Here is a 23255-nt window from a genome sequence, read left to right as displayed (position 1 = left end):
ATATATATATATATATATATATATATATATATATATATATATTATAGTAGTACTTTGAAGACTGGGCAAGGAGCCAGGTTTATCGTGCCAAGACTCCCACTGTGATGGTTGTAAAGAAAATAAAAGAATCCACATCTAAAGCTGACTGTTAATGAGCTCCAATTAGACAACTTCATAAGGACAATTTGTATTAGAGTTTAGGTTAAGAGCTTTAATATCTGTGCCAATATTAGTGCTGCTCCCTGTAAGCACATAAGAGTTACCTTTGCATACGCCTTTCCTCCCTTCAGCTCCTGAAGAAAAGAAGCAAAAACATATTTCAGAGCAAATAGAGGACAGAAAATAACTCAATCTCCCAGTTTGTAACCCAGAAACATCAGATGATGGAAATTTAAAGTGATTTGGTTCATGTTCTGCCAGGTTTCACATCCATCAGCCGGGTTTCGGTTAAACACAACCCACGCAGAACTTTCAGAACATTTAAGACACTAAAAATTTTACATGAAAACATTTAGTGGTGCAAAATTGCTGTACCTTTCTCACAGACACACGACATATGCAGGGGTCCAGCACGCCTGTTCCTGCACTGGCGCTCATCTTGCAGGGGAAAGAAAATCGCTTCCTCCATCGAACGCAGTTGGCCTGCACCGGCTCCCTGTTACAGGAAATCACAAAGAATTAGCTCACCTTTAAACACTGTTTAAGGTCAGATAGTAGTGTATGTATGGGTGCAGGGGTCTGTGTCCTGCATTCTTAAAGGACTCCAACTGACTGTTGAGGAAGCCAAGGGTGATTGTTGGAGCAACATCAAGACATTTTTGTTTGAGCACAAAAAGAAAAGAAAAGAAAAGAAAAGAAAAAACAAAACAAGCATGGACGTAAGAGTTAAAAATAGCAATTTATGGTTTTCTTTGAGATCAGATCTGCTGCAGATTAATTGGTGCCTCTCTAGAAGGAATATTATTATTGTTTATGGAAGCCATTAGACTTTATTATGGAACAATTTTCAACCAATTTCACATTCAAATTCAACCAATAAACAAACTGGTAACTACAGACAAGTTAGAAAAGCCTTTTCATTTGCAACCCATTCAGGATTACTTCAATTTGCTTCAATTACCCGACTTTCATAAGCCACAGGTATTCCCTGTTTAAAAGGCACTCCGGTCAATATGATTATAACCTCATTTTTTTACAGATAAAAAAACAAAAACAAAAAGTTGTCTTCTTGTTTTCCGTTTATTGATTCATCTAACAATGCCGGAAACATGGCTTCCCATTCTGTCGTCAGGTTAGGCTGCACGTGAGTCGTGCCCCCTGCTCTGAGCAAAAAGGCTGAGATGAAGCTGTGTGCGTGGGCAGAATTACGATACCACAGATGGCTTCACTTTCACCAGCCCTCTCTCCTCTCCCACTCACATCACTGCACAACTCCAATCTGTTTATACAGCCCATCATGCCGTAAATTATCTGGCATTTTGCTGGACATAAAAACCAAACATAATAGGTTTTTTTTTTCTTTTTTTTGCAGAAAGAAATTTGAAATTAAAAACTGGGTTAAAGCTACTCTAAAGGTATAAGATTTCAAACCAACATAGTGATAATGAGATTAGACATCCAGGCTCATATCCTGCACAGCATCACTGCCTATAAATGAAAAACAGCAGATGTGTGACTAATGTTGGACAAATGCTTACTTCATCCCGGGGATCTTCTGAGGGTGAACCTTCAGAGTAAGAGAGGGAACTCCCTGTCAGCTGGACATTGTGTGCTTCGGGAATTCTGGCTCGTGTTCATGCTTCATGCTCTACGGCTCCGAGCGTTTTTTTTTTTTTTTTTGTGTGTGTGTGCAGCAAAATCCTATTAGCCGGTGTGAGTAGCTCTGTGTTAAACCAGATCTCCCCTTGTTTCTCTGCATGGTTCAGATGCCTTACAAAAAAAAAATCTACATCTGCTCTACATTAAAAGACACTAGCCAAAGAAGTTCACTTAAAAATATATATAAATGAAACAGCTGCATATTTTTGAAATTGGACCCTGATTATGAGTGATGCTCCAATCACTGGGTGAGAGATTGGAATCAGCCATTTTTTCAAGTCAGCATTTGGTCAAATGGAGGGGAAGGGGAAAGGGAAGGGAACCCCCCACCCTCCCTGACAAAATTGATGCATGCATTAAAACCATGAACTCACACTATCTTTGTTATATAAATGCCCTCAGCTAACAGCAAGATCTCCTTTTGCTTAAAATAAATCCAGTTAGGTTAAGGACGAAGCTTTCTTACCACATTACTACTACTATCAAAGAACCTAAGGAACATTTTGCACATTTATAAACATTAGACTTGAATCAGCTGAGCATTAAAAGCATGATCACTGCTTCTCAGTAAATGTAAAAAGGAAAAAAACAGATGTAAGCTTCACTGAAGGAAATAAATGGGGTAAAGAAAAAACAGTTAGATAAGCTTTAAACCTCATCTGTTGTTGCAGCAAACCCATAAGCATCCTGAGTTATCCTGACTGTTTTTTTTCTTTTTTTTATCTGAATCAATTTTTTGTGGAAATGTTTGAGGAAATACTGCTTCATCAACCATTTCCACCCTGAGGACCACATTCAAAACATTGCTCCCCCCCCATTGTAAGCCTTAAGGCTGATATAATTTATGAGCATCACCCGCTTGACTTTCCTTGCGTCATTCTTTCAGCAGAAACAGCAGAAACATGAGTCAGATACTCCAGGGTTAACGTGAATAAAGGATATAGGTCATTTCCTCTCAAATTCAACAGCTCTGATGGCGTATTTTACACATTTTAACACAGGTTAGAATTGTAACACACAGCAGAATCGCTTCAGTTCCTCTCATGTTTATGCTTTTATTTTGTTTTTTTTATAGCGAATGTCTCATGATCCTGATGGGGCAAAGTCAACCACTCTGCTTGTTATGTTCATTCTTTTTTATTTGTATCAGTTAATGAATAATTGAAGCGTTATAATAGAAAAAGAGACGTAGACATCTTTATATTGCAGTCCATTTCATGATGCTCACATATTTACAGCATGTCCTTGAGCATATTGAGTTATTAAAAAAAAAAAATCACACACTGTTAAACCGAAAAGAAAAATACACTGATCTTCTGACATGATCAGGACTGATGATGTTCATATGAAAAGGGATTTAAAATGAACATAATCAGCAACATTTGGAAACATATTCCTTGTTGAAGTTTGGATTTAAGTTAAAGAAGCTACTGGAATGGTTTCCTCCGAGTTAAAGTACTTAAACAATGTTGGATTAAAACATTTTTTTCTATAAAAATGTACCGCTTCATCTTCCTGATAGGAAGTGATAACTTTTTCTCTTCTGATTAGAACTATGCTGAGTCAGCACTGTGACCAAATACACGCTGGTTGAACCGGACGTTACCCATCAGGGTAAAATTGTGTTTTTCAAGCATTATTTTTTAAACAAAGTTTTCATTTCTATTTGCCTGTTGATGTTTTGTTCAAACAATCGCATCTGGTGCGTAACTGTATGCAAACCTTGAAATCAGCAAGTCTCTTCTTTATTACTTTCATTCTTTAGTCTTTCCACCCTTTTTTTCCTGAGAGAATGTTTAAACTAGAAACTAGGACTGAAACAGTGATTCGGATTATTTCTACAATTTAAACCAATCCAAATAACTGTCAACTGGACAAGATATTTAATATTTAAAATCGTTATAATCATGATCTAGCTGTAATTCCCGAAATTGATGTTTTTAAATGTTGAGTTGACTTCTTTTTTATATTTTAGCCACTTACATTGTTTTTAAAATGTGCCATAATGCATTTTCTTTTTTCTTTCTTTCTTGTTTTTTTTAGATGTTATTTTGCTAAAAGTATATTATGCATTCACCAACACCATGAACATCTGCTGCCTCACTAGAAATACAGCAATCTTTGAACTTAATTTGAAAATCAATAAATAACCTTTGCAGATTTTGTTATGACCGGTGCATATAAAAAAAAAAAAAAAATCAGCATTTTATAAATAAAGTTTCTGCTTTGCAAGAACTTTACATTTTTGATCTATCAAATGCAAGCTTTAAATCCTTCAGCACTAAGTTTAAGTCAATAAAATGCACAAATCAACCTTTCCAGGGATCTAACCTGCAGACTCCACTGCATCTGGATTATGGTGCATGTCCATCCCTGACCTATGACCCCTAACTTACACACAATTAGTGACAATGTTTCACTATCCAACACACAGGTGTTGTTTTGGAGGTAATGTTAGCTAAATTTAAAGTACCGTAACATCTACTCTGAAAACACAAATAAAATGACAGAACTCTCCTGTTTCTTGACTAAATATCTTATATTAGACATAAAGATATTACAATATGGTTATATTTGACACATTTTATATCTCCATCAGTGGTCTATGACCATAAACAAACCTTTAAATCGACTAAAAGACTCGTTAATCTTTTAGCCGTTGAGATAAATATATAATAACGACTTACACCACAGAGTCTGATGCTAAAAACAATAAATAGGTTTAACTATAGTGGCTCAATTCAAACTATTTGTCTTTTCTTATTTTACCTTGAAGACTCCTCTGAGAATCCGCCATCCAGCAGCCTGACTTTACAGAAGAGGACACCGTTGACGATGGGGACCGACGACAGCTCATCCAGCTCAAAATCCACCCTGAACTTGAATTTCTTCTTCTTCATCATCATTAAATCCATATACAGCCTCGGCGGTTACGAGAAGATGCTCCGAGCCCAGGAGTGGCAGACATTACAGCCCCATTGTGTTCGCCTAGTCTGGTTCAGTGGACCGTCGCTGCGAGAGGATGAAGCTACGGTTGACAACAGGCCGTCAACGGAACAGAGCAAACCCAAACCAGATCTACTTCCTGTTTTATCCTTCATAATAAAAGCACCTGATCTTACCACGCGCTCATTTAGGGATTCTTTTACATGCATAAACAAATTTTTTTGAAACTGTCCCTTTTTTTTTTTACTTATGTGATTTTTTTTCTCAAAACATCAACAAGAAATCAGGTTTTCGGTTTATATTAACATGTGGATTAATTCGATTTTGTTTTGTTTCTTTGATACAACTTAGTAATCAAACTTTAAGTTTTTTATGAATAAAATAAGCAAATACTTTTTTTTTTTAAATAGCCTATTTGCCATTTCCTGGGGCAATCCCAAAATTCTAATATAAAATCAAGTTTTGAACTCCAGTAAAACAATTTTAAAAGCATTTTTTTTTCTCTCACAGTCATTAATTTGTGATTAAATAAACTGTGATACAGACACATAAAACTTCTATCATTCATTTTCTAGTAAACACCTGAGATTTTGGGACAAATTATTTTGGAAACACATCTCAACAAAAGCCCCACTTCTGTTTTAGGTGAAGTAGTCCCAGATCTTGGCAGCACCTCTACCATATTGCACTTTGGGTATTACGTTCTTTGGCAAGTGTGTGTTGTTTTTGTATAAAACCTTCCTTCTGAATTTGTGATCCAAAGTTTGATTCATAACACATTTTCCCAAAAGGTTTTGGAATTTTTTATCAAGGCCTGGTCCTCTGATCAAAAGGCTTCTGTTTCATAGCTTTACTCCTTCAAACAAAGATGTAGAGAATTTCTTTGTTTTTTAGTAATGTCTGGAATGTAACCAGTGCTAAGTATAAATAATGTTTCCTAAAATAAATATTCAATTATAATTTAAGATAATAAAAGATCTGTCACATTTTTTATTTTTTCAAATCAATCTATTGATTGTTGTAATGAAGAAAGACATAGATATCAGTAAAACAGCTACAGGACAATATGAAAAATCACAGTATCTACTAATATGTTGCTTATCTGTGAATAATATTGTTTTGTATGTCTCAATATTAGAATTTGAGAAACAAAAGAAATATGACTTTACCTCATAAACATTACAATCTTCTCTATCATGAAAATAAACTCTGCTTAAGATATTATACCCAGTATTATATCTAAATAAGGAAACAAGATTATGAAATCTATGTAGGAATAAATTACTGTTTTGTTACTACTAAAGCTAAAAGTAGCTTTATTTGAGTCTTCTTTTACTTTGAAGTGCCTCTTTACTAAAGGGATATACAGTCGTGACCACTTTGAACTAGCTGCTCTTCAAAATAAAGCCCGCCTCTTTACTCGAGCTCCCCCTGCTTGTCAACGGGAAAACTGCAGCACTGATTGAACAGATTAGAACAAAGCGAAACCACCAACTGTTATCATGTTCGTTGTTGCCACCTAGTGGTTAAAACTTTTCACTGCGGTAAAATACATAAATATAAAAAAAACAACGGAATTTTGGCGACATCTACCGGATATTTAAAGGAATAACACATATTTAAAGTACGGTTGTCACATCGACTTTGCACTATGGGTGGGTCTCAGTTTATGACATGTAAACGCTCTGATGTGTGTGTAAAACCAACCATAAATATTTCAATTATTGGAATGAGTTCTAAGAACAGGTTAAGCTCACGTCGAAAGCAATTGCTGGCTCTAAGATGGGTGTGTCTGTGTGCGCAGTAAAAGTAGGAGGTCTTCTAGGCCAACTGGGGCGAGTCTTTCTCCACCCCTCTGCCAGCCTACCTCATCCGCTGAAGTATTTTTTTTTTACTTTCATATAAACCTTTTTTAAGTTTTTCTTTGCGGATTACACACTCCAGTGTCCCATGAGGATCTCCTGTAGTTTCCTATTCAGGTTGCAGCGCGGATATCTTGTTAAAATCGGGCCAAACTCTCCTTCTGTCTAAAACCAGAAGTGCCAAACCGCAGGAGTCGACTTGCGCTCTTTTCCCCATCGTTGCTTGGGTTGTGCGTGTGGAGCTCTCTGTAGGCCTCGTTGGATTTGTTTTTATTTTTTCAGCTTGAAACCATGTATCCTGCAGTGAGAAAGCTGTTTTTCTCGGACTGTCGGTGCGCAGGAGATCCATCAAAGAACTACGAGGAGCTGTTTGCAAAGCTGGACACCAACAAGGATGGGAAAGTGGATGTTAGTGAGCTCAGGGCAGGAATGGCTGCAATGGGCATCCAGACTGGGAAGAGAGCTGCTCAGGTAGATGCATACTGGAAAACATATACTTTTATGCTTTTCAGTAAGAAATGTTGTGTGTAAGTCTAATCAGTTTAATCTAATGTGCCATACTAGTCATTTTAAATGGAAAGGACGAAAAAGAAAATATTTATTAATTTTTAACCATAATGGAAAAAACAACAAAATCAGTATATTTAATCCGATTTAATTGCAATCAAATGTATATTTCCTGTCTGACTAATTAGCAATATTCTTCACACAGATCAGTTTAATTTTAAACAAATCCCCTATTCTGTAGATGCACCAATTGATTAACCTGCTGACTCCAACTTGGACTGATTCAGACTTTTTGCTTCCATCAGAACTACATTAAGAAGATAAATAACAGCCTGTAGCATTTTCTTTAAAAAAAACAACAACAACATTTCTCATTATTGGAATGGATCAAAATGAATGTATGGATGAAAGATGGTGGGAGATGTTACAATAGGAGTCAGGATCCTACAGACTTTTCAGTTTTTGACTTGTTGACCTCCGATCAAAGGTTAATAAAGGGGATTGAAACATTCTCTGGATGAATGATTGGTGCATTTCTACTAGTCAGTGCTATATATTTCTCAGTATAATACCTTGAAATGGATTAATTGTACTGTTGGGATAAGTTTTGCATCATATTTTGCATGCTGAAGTCTGCTGCGGGGCTGATAACTGTTTTTTTGGCTCATGCACCCATATAAAGTTAGATATGTTTACTTGCATAAGCATAAGCATAGGCAAGAACTGATTCTGTTTCAAAGAGGAGGGTCTTAATGTTTGGGGGCTGGGTGGCTACCTTTATGAGGTGTACTAATTTTTCTCTGGAAAATACTTCTATGAAATAAACAGACATTTTGAAATTAAATTAATATGAATGTTTAGCCGAGCTTCAATAAAAATTGATAAACAGACTAATTTATCACCATGTTTGACTAGATAAGACAAGTTTATGTTTAGAAAATGCAAATATGAAAATTGTGCTTTAGATTAGGTGGGATTTTCTTGTACAGTCTCTGTGTACATCCTGTCATTATGGATGGTTGTACTAGTTGTAGCTGCATTGCAGATCATCTGGTTTAAGCAAACTAAACGACCTAAACTCAGCCTCCATTTTGTTTGTTGTGTGAAAGTTGAATTTACTAATGTGGAATTATGCCCTGGAGCAAGGCAGTTCACCTGAAACTGCTCCAGCATGTCTGATCAGAAACCAGGTGGTTTGTCATTTCCCCTGGTGTTTCTGACCTGGGTAAGCTAAATGAAAATAAAAGATTTCTTTTTTTTAATAAACAGGAAGATTTCAGAATATTTGTGAGGATCTTTTTTTAATCAAAACTACAGTAAAATCAACAAGAATTTAACTGGATGATTGAGCCTGGTTTAAATTCAGTAATGCAAATTTTATTTTAATTTATCTATTACAACAAAAGATAATTCAATAATTTGTTTATAGAAACAAACAACAACTGATATTAAAAGAATGAGTTTCTTGATTGGTTTATTCCGAGCCAGAATTGAAACCCAGCTCAGCTTTCCAAACTCTAGAACATAAGGAGGAATTTGGAATTTCTTTGTTTAAAATAAGATCATTTACATAAAAGTAAAGTCCACATATTTCCTTAGGTAGTCAGATAAACTATTTTGTTTCTTAAGAATTTAGGCAACAGCCTGAATGAAATAAACTGTTGATTTTACCTTTCAGTAAAAGTCCAGGAGCAGCATTTTAAGGTTATCTGGAAAAATGGGTTAATGTAGATTAGTTGTGCAAATAACAATTATTTTCAAATCGAATAATGTTTTAATTTTTTTTTTTTTCGATTAACCAATAATAATTGATTAGTTTAAGGTTATTTAAAGATTTTTTTTTTTACAAAATTAAACCAGGTGAAACTAAAACCTTTCCACTTCAGGAGTTCTAGGTAGAGCGTATTGACAGACACATTTTATTTTTTTTCATCTTAAATGCAAAATTAGTATGTATTTTGTTTACAATTTTAATAATTACTACTCTAAGTGGGTTGCTCTGTCAGCTAAAGGCATATTTTAGAGTCTCAATACTCCAGTTAACGATTAATAGATTACTAAATTAGTTGAAATGATTTCAATAATCGATTTATCAAGATTAATCTGTTTAATTGTTTCAGCTTCAATGTAGATTAAAGGTCTATCCTTAGGTGTACAGGTGAAATACAGTAGATCCTTCTCTACAGCAAGCAAACCAGCTGTTACTGTAACCTTATCTGTCATAACCATGATGAATTTTCAGAAGCTTTGTTTCTGTTTCGAATTTTCCAAAATTTTTCTAAAAAGTTTGAATTTTAATTCATTGTAATGATCACAACTATCTAGACATTATGTTTCTCTTTAGAAAAAGCTGCAGGATCCGGCTGCTAAAAAGCACAGCGACTGACATATAAAGGAATCAAGGGATTTTACCTTAAAAGGTAAAGCTTCAGATTAATGGGAGCTGTTGGGCCCTAAAGAAAGAATCCCTCTTTATATGAGTGAATGTTAAAAGGTTAAATGAAGGAGAGGCCACTGCTGTGCGTGTGACTCAGGGCTGTAAAATAAATAAATAAAAAGCTTTCAGGGATATGATAAGCAGTAATAAATCTCCAAACTGGTTGCTTTTATGTTATCTACAGACTTAAAGACATTAGATGTGTTATTTCTGTAGATTTTAGACTGGAACAGGAAAAAATGTATTGTAATATTATCAAAATATATTCAAATGAAATTAAAGCAACATGAGTTCTGCATGTTACTTATCTAAGAGTCCAAAGCACTGAGAAGATGACACAGGAACTAAGTGTGGACATGTGAGGAAGCTTATCTTTTTCTTATGCTGCCCCCTACTGGCAGAATTCCTACTGCTGCTTGTGTGGGAGATGGTAGAGTCACCTAATTTCTCCTCAGACCTCAAAGCTCTCCCTTCGACCAGGGAGGAGGTCAGAAACTCAAGAAGCAGATCTGGGAAAGACTTGTGAGGAATCTGACCGCTGATGTTGTTTTTGTTTGTTTTTTACTCTAGAAAATAATTTCTTCTGGTGACAAAGACAAAGATGATGGACTAGACTTCAGCGAGTTCACCAAGTACCTGAAGGAGCACGAGAAGAAGCTGCGTCTGACTTTCAAGAGCTTGGACAAGAACAACGATGGTACAGAGAAAATTCCCAGAGTCGAGTCTTTGAATCTTTGTTTGAGTTTCTCCTCTTCATTCGGCTCGTCTGTTTGAACAGGTAAAATCGACTACATGGAGATAAAGCAGTCTCTTGCTGATCTGGGTATGGACATCAGCAAAGAGGATGCAAAGAAGATCCTTGAGAGGTATTTTAACATCTACACTTTATCCTCTGGTCTTGGTTGCAAAAGTGGATCAGTTGCAGAAATGTGTACAATTTCTAGAAGAAAAATTAAAGTGTCTTATAATGAAAGTTTAAAGGAAGCGGCTTTAAGCAGCAGAAGCTTAAGGTGGAGACAAGTGTGAGGGAAAGATAACCAGGGAGCGGTGGGGGGAGCAGGTGTCACATGATAAAGAGCTAGTACCCCACACTACTTCCTCCCAGAACAATAAATAAACTACCTTTTAATTTATAAAGACAGACTATTTACCAAACAGTGTGACTTTACTATATCAAACTGATATTCATTCCTTCTTAAAAGAGATGTTACCAAACGGCATTTTGTAATATCCTGCACAGCTACAATCAAGACATTTAGGTGAGAAGAGAGATATAAAAAAAAGGCTTTTCTAAAGGTATTTTTTTATTTTATAAACACTTGGCTGGACACAAAATACTTAAATGTGACTAATTAAATTTTTTGTGAATTAGTAGGTAAGATATGGGGTTTGAACAGCCCTAAAAAAAAAAACAATAGAATCATTTGCATAAAAATGTATATCTACTTTTAAAGTAATATTTACAGATTCAAATATAGTTTAACTGTAGAGTTAGATAAGCTGGTTTCTGTTTCCTTAAAGGTATAGTGGTGGATGATCTTTGTCCAGGTGGATCATCCTAATTGTCCTAATTGTAAAAGTGCTCCTCCTAATTGTCAATTATTCTGGTGATGTGTTTAAGTAAGGCCGTCCTACATGCTCGTCCCCATTTTCACTTACTGGTGCTGAGTCTGACATAGTGGAAAAATTGCGAATCTTCTTTTGTAAAGTAAGCTTGTGTGACGGATGCAAACAGCAACTTTTAAACAGAGCGTGCACGAGGAGAAATGGGCTCGTGCATTCTCCCGCACGCATTTAATAGGCGTTCCCTCTCAGGGGGTTCAGGATTGTGCATGTGCATTTTTTTTAATAGGTCTAATGGACTGCTTGTACATTTGAATGTTAGAGCTTTTCTAGTTTCATTCACCCAGTCACGCTCACAGATTCACACATTCATACTGATGCATCCAATTGGCAGAGGATGAAGCAAGCATCTAACCAGTTACTTTCTGATTGCAAAATGTCTGTCCTCAACTGAGCCATGGCTACATGATGTAATTTCAAGTTAAAGTTTTGTTCGGTCCGCGGCTTTATAAAAGGGAACATTTTTGTCTCTTTCTCCCACGTTTACTGTGTTCCTTTACGTGGCTTGCTGTAAACATTAACTCTTTGACGCCTTCATATAGCAATGGCTTTCATCATGCCTCTATTTTAAGGAAAAGTCCGGTCATATTCAGAATTCAAACTTCTGAAAGTAATACAGAAATGAAATTATTACATGCTGTTCAATAAATGATAAGTGTTTTTAATTTAGAGTAATTTAATTTGACTATGCTTTACCAGAATCAAAGAACACTACTGCCTCCTACCGGTTTGTGACGTCACTGTGCGGTATCGGCTGTTGATCAAGTCTCAATGCTGTATCTGGTGCTTTCACAATGCTGTTATCCAAGTCGTGTTGAAAACATTCTTCTTTAAAATGTTTGCTACATATTACGTGTTTTTTCTCTGGCCAGAAATTCTATGGCAAATCCTCCCTCTTTAAGTTGGCAATCCAACAATGAATCCATCCTTGGAGGATCATGAATTGGAAAGGTGAAATAACTAATTATTTTTCACTTTTACCCAATGCATTAAAACATCCAACTGCATCCATGCACAAAGGCATTGTCACTTTAACAATAGCTCTTGCGAATTTCAATGATGAAGTCCTCTCGAAATCTTAACTAATTGTGATTGTTTGCAAATATGTGTAGTAGTTCCCATTGATTTTGCTTGTAAAGCTGAAAGAATGGCGCTCGGCTTACCACACTATGACGTCACTGCTTGAATATGTCAGGGGTTAGGTGTGACTATTTGGGCAAAAATGGCCCAATTTTAATTATTTATTTATTTATTTATTTATTTATTTATTTATTTATTTATTTATTTTAACTGATTAATGCTAAATTCATTAAATCATAATGATGAATTATGCATTACTTGCAGACCAGACTTTTCCTTTAAAAGACAAATTTGAGGATTTTATGACTAACAGCTCTGGCATAAAAGTCTCTTCTCCCTTAAACTTTGCATCTCTGCGGCTCCTTCATAGTTAGCATTCATCTCCTGGCAGCGTTTTACAGTTATCGGTCCGTTTTTCTGTTTTTTTTTTTTTTACAAATAGTGTATTTTCATGTATTGGTAAGATTTACATTTTGGGATATGTCTGATGTAGTTTTTTATTCCCTTTTCCTTTCTGCTTCCACTTCAAACCAGTTCAGTGCATTACAGAAAAAAAAAGGCATGATGTGACATAACAATATGTAAAGGAAGACACAAGTAATAGTTGGGGCAAAAAAGTCTGTCAAACAGGATGTGTGAGTCAGACAGAGAGGTTTGGTTTGAAAAACCACAGCAAAGGGTGCGGGTCAACTACCAGAGCAGACATAAAAGAAGGAAAAAAAAATTTCTTCCGTTTTGTGTTAAATTAAATAGAGGATGTAAAATCTCTGTTCTTTGTGATGTCTGGTTTTATTTTTTTTATGCATTTCAGTTATGCAGTCCTGTTGTTGATACACTAGTATATTCGTCGTGCAGGAAAATGACCTTGAGCTGTTGCATCCTTTCTAAGTTTACTTGACAGTTGAATTGTTGAATTTGCTTGATAATTTGAATGGAAGCTGTGAGATTATTTCCTGAGTCGATGGGTCTCAGTTTAGCTGCAATATCCGCATTTTATGGTTTGTTTGCTGGTTTCTTGTTCCTTATCTTTGATCAAATTGAGAGTCTGCAACAAGTATCTGCAACCCTTGAACTATTTAACAATTTGTCATCTTGTATTTTGGTATTTTATACACATAAAGATTCATATGATTGTCAAATGGAAACAATTTTTTTTTTTTTTTTTACTTTAACATAATAAAATTATAATATACCTTTATATTAATCCCCCTGAGTTAAGACCTTTATAGTTTGTGCATATCTGTAGAATAGATGGAGACTATATGTTTATTCTACTTCTTTAAAAACAAGCTTTAGCTTAATATTGGATTGGGTGGGGGGAGTCTATAAAAATCTGCTTTCAACCCTTCTTACAGATTCTCAGTTAACCAGTGGTGAGTTTTATTATACAGCTTTAAGGATTTGTTGTATTTTAGCTCCATCCACTGACCAGCTTCCCTTTCCCAGCTGTAGAAAGGCTTTCCCACAGCCTGATGCTGCCTTCACCATGTGTCATCATTGGAATTGCTCTCTGATCTGCACAGTCAGACAGAAAACATTTTTGGATTCAACTGGCCAGCAGGTCTTCCACATCTTTGCCTTGTCATCGGATGATTAATAAGCCTGAATCAATCGATCAATCAATCAATCAATCAATAGCTCCCTGAATACCACGTCTTTTTTAAAAATTAGAATAATCTTTTTTATTGTGTTTTATTTTGGTCTATTGAATGAAATCCCAATAAAATACTAACATTTGGATCAGTGATCCATGGTCCCCAAGGCAACCATCAAAAATAATTGGATAAATATTTTATTTTATGGTCATTAAATTTGAAAAAAGAAAATTGTCACAAAAATGTACCAACTATGTTCAAAAATTTATAATTTAGAAACGTTTACCACCAAAATATTTACAAGGAATTTCTTAGTTCTAGTTGCTTAACTATATTCTTTGTTATCCACTAAAAATGAAGACATTGAGTAAATCTGTTTCTCTCTGCTCTCCAGTATTGATGTTGACGGCACCATGTCTGTGGACTGGAACGAATGGAGGGAGCACTTCCTGTTTAACCCGGCAACCAGCCTGCAGGAGATCATTCGCTACTGGAAGCACAGCACGGTGAGAGTCTGGCCACTAATTCAGACAGAGATCTATTCAAAACTTTGAGAACTTTTCGCTTTTTCAACCTTTTTTTTTGTCTTTATTCATTAATAACTATTTTAATGACTATTTTGTAATAGGCATGCATAATGTTTTTAATTTTAAATGTATTACCAGTGAAGTCTACTGTTTGCTTTTTACACATAAAAGAAGCATGATTACAACAATGAAAAAAGGGGGAGGAGCATAAAGATCCAAATAAGTTAAATATTTTGGAACAAATATTTCAGTGAAATTGAATGATTAAATGAGTGTCCATTCATGGTGAGGCTGAAAGCATGAATGACTGAGGGATTAGTTTTCCTGAGAGGAACGCAAGTAGAGGCAGACGCATTTAAATGGATTTAAACCTACTTAGAAAAAAAAATTTATACTGGAAAATAAGTTTCTAGTTATTTTAACAATTTAAAAAGCAAAAGAAAAATTTATGAATTAAACATGCAAAAACATTAAAGATAGCTGCTGGAGGGAGCAGCAATGCATTGGGCTCATGTGATCTCAGGGCACCGTGAAGCATGCACATATCAGCAAATGCCAATTCAGAGAAATATCAACCAAAAATATCTGCCTGGTAATGTATCTGTCTATGCAACAGTATGACATTCTCTGTGTATGATCCCCTTGTTCTGAAAAAAAAAAATCCCACAGTATCACCATATTGACACACAAAAAAGCCTATCAGGATTAATTGTAGATTACACAGAATATTATTCCATCTATTCCTTATAGATTAACACCAGGAGTATAACCTTGTTATATTTAATTTAGGTTATATTAGTTAAGGGATCTGTTCCGAAAGTCTGCTTACACTCAAACATTGTGAAGAACACTTGAAAATAATATAATAAATGATAACAACACAGAAATAATCTCTGGGATTTGTTTTGTTGTGAATTATTTTGCTGAAAAACAAGGAGTGCTTTTTTTGTCTGAATGGCAGCAGCCAGACCGCGGCTGATCTCTGACGTTAGCAGTCTCTGTTTGCCGTCTCAGCCTACGTGGATGAATTACCCGCTGCTTCCTAAACCCCAGCCGAGATGAGCTAATTTTAATCTGACCTCTATCCAGATTAGCCCATCAGGGGGATTTGGAATAGATGCGTTGAAAGGAAAAGCATTTAGAGCAGCTCAGGCTGAGAGGAGAGTAGTTGGGCTGAGGCACCAGTGAGGTTGCATCAGTTAACGGTAACATTTATGGCACTTAGAACTTTCTACCACCTGCTGTATTCAAACTGCTTCCTGCTGGGCGCTCTGGATACAGTGTTTATCTCTGCAGGACACCAGCATAGGTTCTGGGTCTTAATAATTGAATAGTGTGAAGAATCCTCCTCAGTCTGTGAAGGGAGCCTGCTCCAAACAGAACTCTGTTGCTCTGGTAAATCCTTTGGATGACCATGGCTCTGCTGCAGCCTCAGCAGCAGCAGGCTCACTGGTTTTTCCTTGAATTTGAAGATGGCGGAGGGATCTATGAGGTGGATGTGGATATGGTAGGTCCTCACATCAGTTATTAATCCTCTGTAAAGTGATAGAAATAAAGAAATTAAGGCATTCACATATTTAATTATTATTCATTTTTTACAGAATCAAGTTGCAAAATTTCCTTCTATTAAAAATGTTGATGTAAAACATTTTTATTATTGTGCCTTTTTCTATTGATTTAGGTAAAACATATTAGATCAAATAATTAGATCAAGCTTATATAATTCAGCTCTTATTTAAGGATGTCTTTTTTATCATCTATTAGATAAACATGTAAAACCAAAATTAAAGAAAAAGTCAGTTAAAACGTGATGTTGTGTCATGTTTGTTGCATAGTTTTTGCTGCAGGGACCAAATTTTGACCAAACAGCAAAACTTCCACATGTGACAATTGGCTAATGAAGTAAAGTGTTTTAGATGAGGGGAGAATCTTTTTATATGTTTATTTTTCCTTATTTTGGAGTGTGCTGTGATGCTTTAAACTGCAATTACTCAAACTGGGTGAGGAAATGAAGAATGCCCCATTCTGCTGAGCGTTAAGTGTAAAGCATGTATTTTAAATGGGAAGGAATCGGTTTAAATCATGTTTATTGTCTAATTAAAGACTCTACATCAGGTTTGCATGGTTGTTGCTGACCCCTTCTCTCTGCTCAAACAGACAGACATTTCTTCTGTTTTCTTTATGCTTTTCTACATGTCTTTAATGTTAACTTTAATGTTTTTCTAAGTCTCTTAATTCAGTGAAAAGCTTAAATTACTCCAGATAATAAAAGTTTGCAAATAACAATGTATTAAAGTGATTGTGATGCCTTTAGGTGCTGGATATTGGCGATAGCCTTACCATCCCAGATGAGTTCACAGAGGAGGAGAAGACAACAGGGATGTGGTGGAAGCAGCTGATGGCCGGCGCCATGGCCGGAGCTGTGTCCCGTACAGGAACTGCCCCGCTCGACAGAATGAAGGTCTTCATGCAGGTGGGTCAGATATTTTTTTTATGCCATAATTGTTGAAGAAATTGTCCAGCATAAATTAAAGGTATAGAGGAGGATTTTCGCGAATTTTTCAAAAGACCTTTCTACTTAAAAAAAATTCACCTGCACAACCCTGTACCCGCTCCCGAAAGGGAATACCTATTATACGTGTGTGAAAAGTAAGCTTGTATGAGTGATGCAAACAGCAACTTTTAAAGAGAGCGTGCATGAGGTGAAATAGGCTCATGCACGCTCTCTTTAAAAGTTGCTGTTTGCATCACTCATACAAGCTTACTTTTCAAAAGAAGATTTACAATTTTTCCACTATTTTAGACTCACCACTGGTAAATAAAAAATGGGGACGAGCACGTAGGATGGCCTTACGTAAACATATCACCGGAATGATTGACAATTAGGAAGACCACTTATTTAAATGATCCACCTGGAAAAAGAACATCCTCCACTTTACCTTTAATATTTGTGATCATACCAGTTTCTGTTTTTTGTGCCTTTTTAGTCTGAAATCTTAGTTGTGACTCAGAATTTAGGAGTTTGACTTGAACATGGCACATAGTTATTTTTTTTGTTTTTTATTTACAGGTTCACGCTTCTAAGAGCAACAAAATCAGCCTGGTGGGGGGTTTTAAGCAGATGTTAAAAGAAGGAGGGGTGACGTCTCTGTGGAGAGGAAATGGCATTAACGTCCTAAAGATTGCCCCGGAGACGGCCATTAAGTTCATGGCGTATGAACGGGTATTTATTCTATAACTGAATGCCATCTATTTTTAATTTTTTTGGGGGGGATGTTGCAATTGAGTCTGAATGTGTTGTTTATGTGTCCAACCATCCCCTCAGTATAAGAAGCTGTTGGCCAGTGAACCGGGAAAGATTCAGACCCATGAGAGATTCATGGCGGGATCGCTGGCTGGAGCCACAGCACAAACTGCCATCTACCCCATGGAGGTGAGCAAAGATGTAGCTTTATCCATGAACGATCAGTTTGCCTGTAGGAGCAAATTTTCTACTCTTTGTCATCTCAGTCTTTAGTTCTTGACCTAATATTGAAAATATTTTAATTACCATAAAAATGATGTTGATTTGCTGAAGTGATCTACCATCAACATTTAAATCTGTCTTCTTTGCCCAGCTGTAAAGAAGACTTGTTAACTTATTTAAATAATATATGAATAGTTGATTAATAGATTAATGACACTGCTGGTATTCAAAGTTTCTTGCAAGACTTTTTTACGGGTATTACATATTTTTTCATACATACTTTTCAATGCAACTTTAAGAAACTATCCTTCAATCTACACCAGCCTCTGATGACATTAAATGACTGAAGGCATAAATAAACAAATATTTCTTTTTTTCAGAGTATGGAAATTTGTATTTTTGCTTGTTTTTGTTCTTTTTATTCAAAATCGTACTAGAGGATTAAAAAAGGACAAAGGCAGACCTTAATGCCTCCTTTCATTATCAAAGATCTTCAGCAAACATTTCAAGACAAATCATTCCAAAATTCCATATTGATACAAAATTAAGAACAAGAAAAAAAGTACATATCCTAAATCATTGACTTTCTATTGTGGAAATCATGCATGAACAGAACAATAAAACAAGTGAACACTGCCCTATTTTTTTATTATTGGTTCATTAACGGTCACTCTGGTTAGCCTATAGGGCCACATGTGGCTCCTGACCCCCGTCATCTTTTCTATCACCCACATTCTAGTCAACATTAGAGTAGAAATGTAAAGAAATACATCAATGGCTGAAGGTTCAAACTGGTTTAAAAAAATAAGGCCTGAATTCTCACAACCCAGGTGAAACTCTAGTACTGCAGAATTCAAACCAAATGCTTCCCGGAGTTGTTTTTTCTTCTCTTTGTGATCAAGTTAAAAATTAGCTGCTTTGCTTATTGATGATCTTGATCTGTTTTCAGGTGATGAAAACTCGGCTGACACTGAGGAAAACGGGACAATACTCAGGGATGTTCGACTGTGCCAAGAAAATTCTGAAAAAGGAGGGTGTTAAGGCATTTTACAAGGGCTACGTTCCCAATATTATTGGCATTATCCCCTACGCTGGAATAGATCTGGCAGTGTACGAGGTGGGTGGCGATAATTTTAAGCCCATCTGGCTACATTGAAAGAGTTTAAACACCAGAGTGATTTAAAGAGCAATTATCATCTCTATAAATGATCAATCAGTTCTGAGTTTTCCTGTAACACTCTTCCCCATCAGAGCTTAAAGAACATCTGGTTATCTAAGTATGCCAAGGACACAGCAAACCCGGGGGTTCTGGTGCTGCTGGGCTGCGGTACCATCTCCAGCACCTGTGGTCAGCTGGCCAGCTACCCCCTGGCGCTGATCCGCACTCGCATGCAGGCACAAGGTAAGACAATCCTAATCTATTCATTGAGAAAGCTTATCTGGACTCAGATCTGTCGATAATTTTTTTTATTAATCCATTAATAATCGGGTAGCCAAAGATTATTTAAAGAAGACTACAAAATTAAACAGGTGAACCTCAAACTTATCCACTTGAGGAGTTCTGGATAGAACATATTGACAGAAAACATTTTTTTTTCTTTTTCTTTATCTTAAATGCAAAAAATAGATATATTTTTTTTACAAGCCTGGTATAATTGCCGCTATTTTAGAGTCGCTATACTCTGTAAATAATTGATTGATTACTCTATTACTTGAAGCATATTACAATAATCGATTAATCCGTTAGTTGTGTCAGCCCTACTGCAAACAAAAAATGTTTGTAAAAAGAAATGTCTTAAATAGCTTAAGCAAATACATTTTGTTTTCGAGTTTTGAGCGTAAACGCCTAAACATTTGATTTGAAAAATATTTTTTTTAAACCAGAATTTATAAAAAGAAATGTCTGTTTAAAAACTTAAATATGCCTATTTTTTGGTTTCGAGATGATCTTAGATGTTTGGTAATCTTTGCCTACTTCAGAGTTGAATCTTGTTGTGCTTTGTGTCCATTTGATCCTCTGCAATAAGTGCTTTTTTTTTCTTTTTAGCTTTCAAATCAAATTAGACAACTTTACTGGAAGTTACAGGTCTAGCGCCCCTAGTGGCTAAAAGCGAGAGTGTTGCTTTAAAACGGGTCACCTGCCTTTTTCTACTTTGGGTACCGAGTCATAGGAAGAGCTACCAAAACTGACCCATGGAGGAGTCGGCATTCACCTAAACGTCATGCCAAATAAGCATATTTGTAATGTTTCTTTTCATTTCTACTTTTCTGTTAGATATTTTTATTTTGGGGTCTTTATAAATTCAAGTGTGATTAAAAAAAGAAAAAAGCAACATTTCAGAGTTAGCCTATTGCTGAGGGCATCCCACGTGGTCCTTGAGGGCCCCCAGGTGCCCGCTGGCACTGCACTGGTGACCCCTCCTTTTAATGTCTGGTGCAGTTGGAAATAAGCCTGTTGCCTGTAGCATTACATGCCCTCATATTTATAAAATTGCTTTATGTTCTCAAATATTTAATTTACTTACTGTAGTCACATTAATCTTGTAAAACTGTTTTATTTGTTTTTTGTTATTGAAACTATTAGAACTACATTAGACTAATAGATATATCTATTAGACTAATAGATTATAGTCTGCAAAGGCTGCTGGATATACAGTAAAGCTTTCTTGAGTGGCGTGTCTTTCAGCTCATTTAGGTGTGAGGAAACTTCTAGAAGAGCTAAATATTCTCATCAATCCAGATCCGTGTCCCAAATTAGGATTAGTGGATTAGTTAGATAACCTGAGGTTTAACTCAGGGTTTCATGGAACAGAAACTGTTCTTAAGCTTTTTTGTCATCATGCCATGTTGTGCAACAAATCCAGTTTTGATAATAGATTAAATAAGGATTTGTTGATAGATTTTTTTTCTTATTGAATTTTTTAGGGGGAAAAAACCTGTAAGATTTAATGCTTTAGTTTAATGAAAACCTTTGGAATTGACAACTAAGATTAAATCCTTTTTATTGGTTTAAAGACTACACAAAATATAGTGATCTAACAAAATATAGTGATGTAATTTTATTGTATAGCCCATTTTTCACTTATAACACAAGAATTTAGAAGGCCACCCTTTTAAGGATTCTAATAGAGATACATGGGGATAATTTAGATCTTTAAACATCTTAGCAATTTAACACAAATTTAGCATTATTTAGCATCTCTACAAAAGAACTGAAAGTTTTAAACTAAGGAGCATGACCATGAGTGCTGATAATAGTGCAATAATATTTTACAAGTACTTTTTATTAGAGGTCTTTTTATTTTTCAGTCAAAATGTACTGAATAAAAATATTAAACTTTTTTTTGTGTGTTTTTAAAATATTGAGCTTGGTTCTCCTTATTGACATTAACTCTTTCTTCCCAGCGTCTCTTGAGGGCTCTGAGCAGCTGCCGATGGGCCGCATGGTGAAGAAGATCCTGGAGAAGGAAGGCTTCTTTGGACTTTACCGTGGAATCCTCCCCAATTTCATGAAGGTGATCCCAGCTGTCAGCATCAGCTACGTGGTGTATGAGAACATGCGCTCTGGCCTGGGTCTCCAAAAGTAAGCTGCAGAATCCTCTATCTGCAGCAGTTCCATTATTTTTTAAATTGAAACACCCTTTCCTCTCTATCTTTTTTTGTTTTGTTTTTTTGTACCTCGAGGCCACTATGAGCTGGATGTATGCAGATGAAACTACTGTTAGAGGCTTTAAAGTGACAGCAGGACTTTGCTAGCCACTTTGAAATCCTGCAGGATTACTAAGAGTTTCCAATAGCACAGTGTTTACAATCTACCTACAGCTTTTCGTGCTGACACACCTGGTTATATGGCTTTAAATCACTCAGACAACTGTTGATTTGAATGGAAAGCCCACTGTTTTCCCTTCAACCCTTGGCATGTAACAGACCTGCATTAATAGTTTCCTTACGTTTAATCAAATAGCACTTTTATGGACCAGTTTCAACCCTTATCAGAAGTCCGAGCCATCGCCTGCTGTGAAAAACAGAAAAGTCACAATGCAAACACCCAGTTAGGCGAGACGTCACTCAGAAATCTGAGAAAAATTAAAAGTGCAATACCTTATCCTTTTAGGAATACATTTCATGGTGTTTACTAAAGAGTTAATATGTGGATATTATTGCACATTTAAAAAAAAAAGTGCCTTATGTTTTTCTTTTCTCAGATATCTGTTGATTCTGAATCTTCTGTATTTTCTTTTGCCTTTTATTTCCAATATTTGGCTCATGGATGTTTACAATAAACCTCTGATTATAAATAAAATGGCTTGTGGTTATGTTTTATTTTGAAAATAAATCCTAAAATAAAATACATTGCAAACTTGTAGGGACGAGACCAGCACTAGTTGAATCCTAAATGGACGACTGAAATAAAAAAAGGGCTTTTTTTTTTTTTAAACTACATTTAAATAAACAAAAGGTTTGGTGCACATTAGTTAGTCGTCTTTACTCTGATATCCATTCCAGTAGATGAATACCATCTGAGTGAATGAATCGTAATGTGAAAGCCCTGAAGTCATTTAAAGAATGTTTCTGAATAGATAGCATAATAAAGACCAAAGGACACAAGAGATAGGTCAGGGCTAGAATTGAAGCAGGCCTGGATTATGAAAACAAAGGCCTGGATTATGAAACAATGCACAGAGCATCCTTTAAATATGCATCCAGAAATATGACACAACTTCATGTTGTGGAAATGTTTTTTCAGCAGGTACAGGTATGGTGATCATGGCCTATAACACGGTATGTATAGAAAAACCAGGACAAAGCTGGAAGAAACCATTGATCATCTTCATTTCACTTTATGATACTGAATTATCCTAGGGGTTATCCTTCACTTATGGTTGTAATAAATTACTCTGAAGTTTATGGTTGCAACTTGATAAGTGAAAATGTACAACCTTTGCAAGAAACTTTATACCAGCCTTACTATTTGTCTTTCAAGGATCCCCACAGATCTTTTAGTCAGTGAAAACCCGTATTCTTGTTTAAAGACTTGTGTGCCTGGTGATGGTGCCTGTTTGCACACAGAGGCTCCAAGAATAGATGAATACGCTGTGGATGTCATGTAATTATTGGTGCTCCTTGTGATGAAAACACTGCTGACTTCAGATTCACACTGTATCAGGAGGACGATCACAATTCAAGTGTCAGCAACCTGGGACGCTGGAGTATGGAGGACCAACTCTGCCATATCTATAAATAAATACCGAAAAAAATAAATGCTCAATAAATAATCATACAATTAATTGCCCCCAAAAACACAAACAAATAAATGTAGGTAGAAATTAAATTATACTGCAACATAAATGTATCAATCTCTTTTAATTAGCTTCTTTATTTATTCGCCTTTGT

The 23255-nt window shown here is 35.8% G+C and overlaps 2 protein-coding genes across 2 annotated transcripts in view; one reads left to right on the top strand and one right to left on the bottom strand.

The window, feature by feature from the left end:
* Window positions 1-4859, bottom strand: part of fam102b (family with sequence similarity 102 member B) — a 20930-nt gene extending 16071 nt beyond the window's left edge. The window contains exons 1-3 of the mRNA XM_015393309.1: window positions 4588-4859; window positions 535-655; window positions 264-293 (exon numbers count right to left, since the gene is read on the bottom strand). Coding sequence (XP_015248795.1) covers window positions 264-293; window positions 535-655; window positions 4588-4733 — 297 coding nt within the window. The 5' untranslated portion in view covers window positions 4734-4859. The remainder of the gene's footprint in view (window positions 1-263; window positions 294-534; window positions 656-4587) is intronic.
* A 1748-nt stretch (window positions 4860-6607) lies between these two features.
* slc25a24 (solute carrier family 25 (mitochondrial carrier; phosphate carrier), member 24) lies at window positions 6608-21880 on the top strand. The gene is made up of 10 exons (XM_015393305.1): window positions 6608-7097; window positions 10141-10267; window positions 10349-10436; window positions 14263-14374; window positions 16710-16868; window positions 17466-17618; window positions 17721-17828; window positions 18811-18978; window positions 19113-19263; window positions 21267-21880. Exons 1-10 carry the CDS (start codon window positions 6918-6920, stop codon window positions 21446-21448), a joined length of 1428 nt encoding a protein of 475 aa, XP_015248791.1. The 5' UTR covers window positions 6608-6917; the 3' UTR covers window positions 21449-21880.
* Window positions 21881-23255: the final 1375 nt, after the last annotated feature.

This window comes from Cyprinodon variegatus, unplaced genomic scaffold (assembly GCF_000732505.1).
Source record: "Cyprinodon variegatus isolate N-32 unplaced genomic scaffold, C_variegatus-1.0 Scaffold635, whole genome shotgun sequence".
NCBI classification, from domain to species: domain Eukaryota; kingdom Metazoa; phylum Chordata; class Actinopteri; order Cyprinodontiformes; family Cyprinodontidae; genus Cyprinodon; species Cyprinodon variegatus.
Note: the sequence above shows the minus strand (reverse complement) of the source record. Positions and strands in the feature narration are given on the sequence as shown.

Bases quoted from the DNA above. Each gene is read 5' to 3' on its own strand.
- slc25a24 (XM_015393305.1), top strand. From the start codon at position 6,918: ATGTATCCTGCAGTGAGAAAGCTGTTTTTCTCGGACTGTCGGTGCGCA. The intron at 10,268-10,348 runs GTACAGAGAAAA...CTGTTTGAACAG, and splicing joins CTTGGACAAGAACAACGATG to GTAAAATCGACTACATGGAG. The intron at 16,869-17,465 runs GTGGGTCAGATA...TTTTATTTACAG, and splicing joins GAATGAAGGTCTTCATGCAG to GTTCACGCTTCTAAGAGCAA.